Source organism: Corvus kubaryi, unplaced genomic scaffold (genome assembly GCF_017639235.1).
Source record: "Corvus kubaryi isolate FWS band 111438036 unplaced genomic scaffold, C.kubaryi_AGA036_p1.0 37395, whole genome shotgun sequence".
Lineage (NCBI taxonomy): Eukaryota > Metazoa > Chordata > Aves > Passeriformes > Corvidae > Corvus > Corvus kubaryi.
The window spans coordinates 6,564,431-6,573,674 of record NW_024581134.1 but is presented as its reverse complement, the minus strand read 5'-3'; the positions used below and the strand labels follow the sequence as shown (position 1 = coordinate 6,573,674).

General features: G+C 53.1%; 1 protein-coding gene across 1 annotated transcript in view; it reads right to left on the bottom strand.

Moving 5' to 3' along the window:
• Positions 1-8,205, bottom strand: part of LOC121670095 (exocyst complex component 1-like) — a 21,361-nt gene extending 13,156 nt beyond the window's left edge. Inside the window, 5 exon segments of the mRNA XM_042039862.1 lie at positions 1,999-2,183; positions 3,136-3,173; positions 3,175-3,281; positions 7,063-7,163; positions 8,130-8,205. Of these exon segments, the coding sequence (XP_041895796.1) occupies positions 1,999-2,183; positions 3,136-3,173; positions 3,175-3,281; positions 7,063-7,163; positions 8,130-8,205 (507 nt within the window).
• Between the last annotated feature and the right edge of the window lie 1,039 nt (positions 8,206-9,244).

Genomic DNA, 9,244 nt, shown 5'->3' with positions numbered 1-9,244 from the left:
CTGTGCCAGGGCCTGCCCACCCTCCCAGGGAACAATTCCTTCCCAATCTCCCATCCAGCCCTGCCCTCTGGCACTGGGAAGCCATTCCCTGGGTCCTGTCCCTCCATGCCTTGTCCCCAGTCCCTCTGCAGCTCTCCTGGAGCTCTTTAGGCCCTGCCAGGGGCTCTAAGGTCCCCTCTCCAGGTGGACACCCCCAGCTCTCCCAGCCCCTCTGACCATGGGCACTCATCTCCCACAGCACCAGCGATGCTCCCAACCTGCGCGGCCCCGCTCCCAGAATTCTGCTTCCCCAGCACACCCAGGGACTCCATCCCGCCCCACCAGCTCTGCCCAGAGCTTCCCATTTATTAATTGTTCTTTAATTAGAGCCAGAAGCCTCCCCCAAGCCTGTCCCCGCCACCCCTTCAGGCTGTGGCCACGGGGAGCATCCCCGGTGACACCGAGGGGACAACGCTGCTGGAAGGGGCTCTCCAGAGGCTCCAACTCCGGGAACAGGAATAGAATCCAGCTGCAGGCAGCACAGAGCTGCTGCGAGCTGCCTGCAGTTCCACATGTGTTGGGATCCTGGAATTCTGGAGGAATATCAATGTCCAAATCAGAGCCTTTGGCCTCCCGGTGTCCCGGCCGTGCCGTCCTTCCCTTTGGAAAAATCAACTTTTCCTTGCTGCCAGTGCAGGGATTTCTGTGATTCCCAGAACAGCTGGGCTGGAGGAGGGTGATTAATAGGGGAGAGGAAGCCAAGGTGTTACCACTGGGATGTGGGGAAAACATTTAAATGGATGCATGGGCTGGTCCAGCTCGCTGGGATTAATAACATTTAATGTCAGAGATTAGGGCTCGGAAATGGAAATGTTCATTAATTAATTTGTATTAGTGGGAAGTCACATTTATTCATTAGAGGGCATTAAAATAATGTATTCAGTGGCGTCTTTCATCTCCAAAAACTTAATAAAGATGTATTTGTTGCTCTCCCAGGGTGTTTTATAGCTGGGAACAGTCACAAAGTGCCTGAATTCCTCGTCAGGAGCTGACAGGAACAAGCCTCGGGAGTTTGGGCTTCCAGATTAACTTCCGAGTGTGTAATAAGTCATATATGGGAACACAGCAAACACTGCAGCAAAGGAGGTTGGATTTAGGGTTTGTGGTTTCTTGTATGGTTTAGGGTATTTCCTTTGGCTTATTTTTTTTCCCCTTTTTTCCTTGGTTACCAACCATAAAATCCCAGACATTTCAGCAGCAGATAAATGCTCGCAGCAGCTTTCCCAGGTTTTTTGTTCCAGCACTTAAAGGGGAAATTTCCTCTGCAGAAATGCAATAAATCACAGCAGCTCCCATGGAGTCAGTAAAGCTCGGTAGTCAAAAATCATGGAATGGTTGGGGTTGGAAAGGACCTAAAAGCCCATCCAGTTCCATCCACTCAGGGACGGGAGCCAGGGATGCTGAAGGATCCTCTTGCGGGTGATCCTTGAGCTCCTTGGTTTCATTTTCTCCCTTTCCCTTTCAAATCTATGGAAAAGCACAGAATCCTGGAGTGGTTTGGGATGGAAGGGACTTTAGAGACCATGTGGTTCCAGCACCTTCCACTGCCCCAGGCTGCTCCAAGCCTCGTCCAGCCTGCCCTTGGACAATTCCATGGATCCAGGGGCAGCCACAGCTTCTCTGTGCCAGGGCCTCCCCACCCTCCCAGGGAATTCCGGAAACATCCTGTGCCTTTTCTACTGGCCCTTCCTCCTGGTTTATATTTTCCTTTTCAATCTCCTTCCAGCTCTGTTTCATTTGCCCGCCCTTTTCCTTCTCCCTGGATGCTGCTTTTCCTTCTCTAGGGATCCCTTTTGCTGCTTTCCCTCCCTCAGCCATCCCCAGACCCACCCCACAGTCAGGCCCTTCCCTTCATTTGCTCCTGGAATTTCTCCCAGGTCACGCTCCCAGAGCGAAGGGAAGAGCTGCCGCTGCCCAGAGCCTCAATCCCTCATCCCAGGCACGTCCGTGGCTCCGTACCTCCTCCAGCCCCTGGAGCTCCCGGCTCAGCTGCTCTGCGAAGGCCACGGAGTTGTCCAGCAGGGGCTCGTGCTCCTCCATCAGCTCCAGCACATCCGCAGCTTCCTCCGGAGTCACCTCCTGGTACGCGCCCAGCTCCTCCCGGAGCTCAGCCTCCTTCCCGTCCTCCTGGGGCCTCTGCATCCCTGGGAGATGTGGGAACGGCCAGAGCCTTTTGGTGAGGTCGTTTTAGCAGCCCTGCTCAAATTCCGGCCCACTGAGGCCGAGCGATGAGTCCAAGAGTCGGAATAAGATCACAGAGTGGGGCAAAGGAAGTTGGATGTGGGATGAAGGGTGAGCTTCGTAAGAGGGACAAGATGGATATTGGGCTTGGCTTGGGTTGGGATTTTCCTCGCTCACCTCTCCAGGATCATGTGCTGGGACACCCCGATGTGTCACACAAAGCTGGGACAAATTCCAGAGGTGAAGAAACTCCTCGATTCAAATTAGAAACTCCTCTAAGTTAAATTGGACACGAGGAAGGTTTTGACAATGCAGATGGGCAGGCCCTGGCACAGGGTGCCCAGAGCAGCTGGGGCTGCCCCTGGATCCCTGGCAGTATCCCAGGCCAGGCTGGACATTGGGGCTTGGAGCAGCCTGGGACGGTGGAAGGTGTCCCTGCCCATGGTCCTTACAGTCCCTCCCAGCCCAAACCCTCGTGTTTCTGTGAAATGGACTGGAAGTCGCGTGTTGGAGAGTTAAATACACACATAAATAATATCTATATATAATACAGCTTCTATCCACAAATCTCTTCATTTCTTGATGAGGGCGTGTCACCAGGCCCCTGCCCTGGTGTTACCAACACTTTGCTCACCTCCCCAAACCGCATCCAGAGATTCCTGGAAATGAGACAAACTGTGTTCATACTCCCAGCCTGGCTCCGTGTCTCCAAGGGCAGTGGGTAAAGCAATGGCTGTGCCTCCAGACCCCCAAACCCAGCTCCTGCTGCCCCTCTCTCCCTGGCACCACCTCACCCTGTCCCATCACCCGCATCCACTGCCTGAATTTATTCACCTTTCACTGATGGGGACGCTGCCAAAAGCCCAGAGCACTCTGAGTGTGATGAGGCTATTAATTAATTAATTCATTAATTACCTTCCACTGCACCCGAGGGGACGTTCACAAAGGGGACAGCGCCGGTTCAGCTTCCACAAGCACCTCAGGAAGGCTTTCCTCTCCTCCAAGCTGCTGGAGGTCCACTCGTAACGCTTCTCCAAGTGCAGCTCAAAGTCCAGGCCGGCCTAGACGTCCACAGGTAATTAACACACCAGCTAATGAGGTTCAACCAGTCCTGGCCCAGCACTGCTCCTTAAATTCCACTTTATAAAACCCCTCCTCGTTTTACTGCACTTTTGGGGGATGAGTGATGGGTTTTGATGGTGGCCAGTGGCAGATGCTTGGGATCAAAAGCATTCCAAGGGCAAGCCCGGAGTTCTGGTGCCTTCAGGGTTCCCTGGCAGCTTCCAGCATCCCATGATCCAGGAGCTCCCCGAGCTGGAGGTTGGATGCACAGCCCTGTGTTTAACAGCCCTTGAAGGAGCTGCTGTCCCTGCTCTCCTCTGACGGTTTGGGGGGATTATTCAGAGCGTTGGCACTCCCAGCATCCTGTGGGAATGAGCTCGGAAGTGCTGAGTTGGAAAGGGTGAGCAACTGGAGGGAAGAATTTGGGATAAATCCAGCACACACCCCACCCCCACTGCAGATATTCCCTCTGCAATCCCCATCCGGCTGAAATCTCTAAGCTCTCTTCACTCCAGACTGGGAACACCCGGAGAAATCCCAGAAAGATTTCCACAAGCTCAGCCCTGAAATCCCTCTGGAAGCAGTGTGGGATCAGCTGGATCACCCAGCAGCCCCATTTCCTGGCAGGGGAAGGAGAATGGACAGGGAAAAAACCCACCCCTGGCTTTTCCCGTGTTGTTTCCATCCATAGAAGTGTTTCCATCTCCCCGTTCCCAAGGGGTGCTGCCTCCTGGAGGGGAGCTCCAGCCACAGGAGGTGCAGTTTGGCCACTGAGCTCCGTATGAGTGGAAAGAACAATGGAGGCTGCTGAGCTTAGAATATCCCACAGCTGGAAATCCCTTCCCGCACCATCCCAGCTCTGCAGCCCAGCCTGATCCTCCTGGAGGGTTTCTAATTGTGGGCACTAATCAGCATCGCAGCCTCGGGGAGCTGCCTGGGATCACTGCACTCCTCAAACCCCTTCGCTCCTGGCAAGGTTGGAGTGACACTTCCACCCATGTGCCAGCCCCTGGGATGGCACAGAATGGGGAGGAGCCGGTGGCACTCGGGGTTATGGAGTGTCTTGTGAGGAGCTATTAAAGCAGGAGGATGTTAATTAATCGCCTCGTGAATATTCATGATGTTTTGGTCAAGGCAGCTGGAGATGAGCTGTGCCAGCGTTTGCTGGTGCCAGGGAAAGTCTGGTTTGAATTCCAGCCGGTGAGCAGGTCCCATCTTGGGAATGGCAGGGATAATTCCGGCTGTCTGCGTGCAAGGAGCCAGGAAGGGGCAAGGGAGAGGCTCCAGGCCTGGTGAAGGGAAGAGAGGATCAAGGAATGGTTTGGGATGGAAGGGACCTTAAAGCCCATTTTGCTCCTTCCACTATCCCAGGCTGCTCCAAGCCCCGTCCAGCACTGCCAGGGATCCAGGGGCAGCCACAGCTTCTCTGGGAAATCCATTCCAGCCCCTCTCCACCCTCACAGGGAAGGATTCCTTCCCAATATCCCACCTATCCCTGCCCTCTGGCAGTGGGAAGCCATTCCCTGTGTCCCGGCACCAGCAGAGGAGGATGTGGAGAGGTCATCCTGCCCGAAGGAAGGTGAATGGGGAGGAGGCTGCAATCTAAAAATACATCTGGAAAGGCAAAGAGCTGCCTAAAGGACATCACGGCACGACGGGAATGAGGGGGGAGGAATACAGGCTGGGAATTACAGGAAAGAGAACCAGGCTGTCTCTTTGCCTCCCAGCAGGAGGGGGGCAGGAATACGCCAATATTTAAGATCAGTATGATCAGTTAATCCCATGGGACGGCAGATGAGGGGGGAAAGACTGAAAATCCTGGAGGTATCCTCTCCTCCGAATTCCTGAGGAGCCAAAGTGGTTGGAGGAGCCAGGCTCACCTGCTGCAGGAGCTCTCAGGTGTGGCGGGAGCACCTTCTCGCCTTGAGTGCAGGAAATGTCAGGTAATGAGGGAGCAGAGCAGATCTGCATTGGGATTTTTCCTTCCAGCCATGCTGTGCTTCAGTTGTCCTGGGTGTAAAACTGGGAAGCTGCTCTTTTTTATTTTCGTGTTTATGGAGCCCCAGGCGTGTTGCCAAAGCTCCGGGAACATTCCCATTAATAAAAACCCTCATTATCCCAACTTTAACGGTGCTCTGCCAGCCCCAGCAGCAGAAAGGGAGGATCTCATCCAAACTGTGTTTCCCCAAAACCTTAACATCACCCTAAAGGCACAAATTCCCGCTGACTCCAGCCTTCCTTAATCCCTCTCTCAGTAAATCCAATCCTTAAATCCCTTATGGAAATGTCTGTGGAGGAGCTTTGTCCCCATGGCCAGATGGGCCTGGCTGTGTCCTGCCAGCGCTGGAGGCCGGACAAGAGCAAAGCTCTGCAGCCTCCCAGGGCTGCTGCAAACAGCTCCAGAGGTCCTGGGCTTTCCATGGAAGCCCTGTCTGTGCAGCGCCAGGGAATCATGCAACAGGCTTGGAAAAGAACTCCAAAATCAATCCAGCCTTGGAGTGAGCAGCACCCTGAGCACTAAGCCACGCTCAGGTCAGGTATTTGGCCAGCCTGACCTTCCTCAATTAGAGATGGATGATCCAGGAAGGAAGGAAATCCCTCAGCATCGCCTCAATCTCTTGGACACAGGGGGCATCTCCCTGCAAAACCCAGCCAGGCCGGGGAGATGATCCATAAAAGCTGTGGCTGCCCCACCCCTGGGAGTGTTGGAGCACCCTGGGCTGTGGAAGGTGTCCGTGCCCAGGGCAAGGGGGGAATGGGATGGGCTTTCAGGTCCCTTCCCACCCAAATCCCTCTGGAATTCTGTGATGCCTGGGTAGCAGGAGGTTGGGTTGGAAGGGATCTTAAAGCTCCTCTCTGTCCAACCCCCACCACAGGAGATGTTATTGGGATGCTTTTCCACTCTCAGCAGACCCAGCAACATCAGGATTCCTGGGAATTCAAGGCCTGTAGGTCCTGGATGAACACTCGGAGACCACCCAGGAGCTCTTTCAGAGCCTCTGGGCTGCGTGGGGAGGGGAAAATCCCAAGTGGCCACAACTAAAACCTCGAGTTCTGCAAATGTTTGAGTGAGAACCAGGGGTAAATAAAAATACAGCCTGCCTTAAAATAATAATAATAATAATAATAATGATAATAATAATAATAATAATAATATTTACAACGGGCACTGGGAATTTGGAGGAGGAATTTGTTGTTGAATTTCTGGCTCTGCAGTGAGCTGAAAGCAATGAACAACTCCTTCCCAGTTACTCCCTCAGCTCAGCCACACATTTAAGGAGCTTGGAATCACACCCCCAGTTATTAAAAATTCCTACCAAGCCTCTGATTCCCCCAAAATAAAAACAAACTTATGCTGAAATGCTTCTGTCGCCACCGCATCCCTCTGAATGAAGGCCCTCTCTGGGTTATCCTGGCTCCTCCATCCCTGTCAGGTTTTCAGCCTCTCCAATGGCACTTCCCTCCCCACACCCATTTTCCAGCACTAATTCATTTTGAGCAGCACTTGAACTCCAGGAAAATGATGGAAAGGCAGAGTAATAGAGGGCTCCTGGATGAGTTAATTTGGGAAGCGCGACACTTCCCGGGGCCGGAATTGAAAAGCTGTCGGCAGCAGAGCAGGATCTCCCCCCCTCCACCCCATCATCCAGACACAACCTGAGAGACTTGAAGATGTCAGGGAAAGCTTCCTGAAATTCCCTGAGAGGCGCCCATCACCCATCCAGCTGCCGGCGGCCGGGGAAAGCGCCTTGGGAAAGGGAAGAGCGGGCAAAGATTTACCGGGAGAAATGCAGGGGGTTCCGTGGTGAGGAGTCTCAGAACAGGAAACGATTTGTGGGTGAAATGAAAGCCCTGAGAGCAAAACAGGAAGCCTGAAGAACCTGAGCGAAGCCCTGAGCGTGAGGCCGGGGCAGGAAATCCCCAGGTGCACGAGGAGCATCGGAGCTGCAGAGGGGGCAAAGCAAAGCGAGATCGCTCCCCATTTCCTCTTTGTTTGTTACAGAGGCAAAATCGGGGTTAAATCATCTCCATTTCCTCTTTGTTCGATTAAAAAGTCAAAATCGGGGTTAAATCATCTCCATTTCCTCTTTGTTCAGGTAAAAAGTCAAAATCGGGGTTAAATCATCTCCATTTCCTGTTTGTTTGTTACAGAGGCAAAATCGGGGTTAGATCATCTCCATTTCCTCTTTGTTCGATTAAAAAGTCAAAATCGGGGTTAAATCATCTCCATTTCCTATTTCTCTGTTAAAAAGAACCTGTATCAGGATCAAATCACCTCCATTTCCTATTTCTTGGTTAGAAAGAGTTAAAATCGGGGTTAAATCACCTCCAGTTCCTATTTCTTGGTTTAAAAGAGTCAGTCTTTTCAGAGAGAAGTGTTTCCTCCATCTGAGCTCACCTGTCACCCACTAACCCCGGAACTGCAGCTCCAGGGGGGATTTGTTTGGGATTTTTCTTTCTTTTCCTGACTTTTTTTTTTTTTTCTTCATCCCCCTTTTTAAAATTCACCTCCCAGTGCCAAAGACAGGAAAATCCCAGCTGTCCCAACCCTTCCAGCCCCGGCAACGCCCCCTCCTGTGGGTGCTGGTGTGGGTGCTCAGCATTAAGGGTTTGGTGCAGCGCAGGCTCCACGGATTTAGATCATCCCCAAAAAAATCAGGGAAAAGGGAAAACCAAATGGAACATGGTGGCCCGGTGGCACTGGAGGGGTGGCACAGCCAGGCCTGGCGTGTCCCTCGCTGTCCCCAGCAGGACGCCGCCATTCAGATGCAAACAGGGTGATTAATTAAACATCAAGCCTCGCTTTTTTTTCCTCCGCGTTTTCACCTCCGCTGCTCTCCGCTCACATTTTTCTGGCCTGCTGGGTTTCTTCATGCCCCAGATAACTCCGCCGCTCCTTGCAGCCGCCTGCTCCTCGTTCATTTTTCATGAAGACTTTTCCTGCTCGGCTCTCGTGCTCCGAGTCTCGCCCGAAATCGAGGGCGCTCTTTGTCTTTAGCTCTCGATTTGCCTCCCTGCACACCGAGACAAACCCACGCTCCTTGCTGGAGCTGCATCCCAGGAGAGCCCATTCCTCCCCTCTTCCCTGCTGGCAGTGAGCTGAGTTTGGGACTGGAGGTGTTCCCGCTTCGTTTTCCGGGCAGGAATTGGTGAAACCAGTGGGAAGATGGAGAAATGGCCTTTTCTGGGCTCTTCTGGGTGGAACCACCGTGCAGACAGCTCTGAAAAGCTGGGAGGGTGGAAACAGGTTCAACAGATGGTATTTAAGGTCCTTTCCCAAACCCAAACCATTCCATGGCTCTATGAGATCCAAGAGCTCATGCCGGGGTAGTGCAAAGCCTCCCGTTAACTTCTCCCGACATTCCCGGATTTACAAACTCCGCAGCTTTCCCGCCCGTCTCTCCACACCCGGGATAAGGAGCAGGGCTGTGGAGAAGCCACTGCTGGGGGATCCCTTGCAGGCTGTGGAGCAGCAGCCTGGAGCCAGCGGGAGGTGGGGAATCAGGCCGGGAAGCAGCTCCCTGCCAGGGCGGCAGGAGATGGATGAGGCATGACCGGCCCCTGCTCTTATCCCATCCCTCTTCCAGAGAGGATGGCTGGAGGAGCAGCAGCAGAGAGGGATCGGGATGTGCAGACCCAGAAAAGCAAATCTTTGCTCTCTCCTCTTTCCCACACAGGAATTACACCTGGGATTATCAAAACCTCACCAATCAGCGTTTTAATCTGGGTTCTGAGCTCTTCCACGTCAGGGAAGGGCAGAGCAGCAGAATCCAGATTTATGGGAGAGAAGATATTTCAGGAGAAGCCGTTTGTTCTCTTCCACACCCCATGAAGTCCCCAGGAGTTATTCGTGGGTCCCGCCCAGTGCCTGGGGACAAAAACCGCTCTGCAAATGAAGAGGCAAAGCTCCAAAAGACTCAAAGCAGCAGCTTTTGAGGTCACATGGAATTGCCCTGGGGAA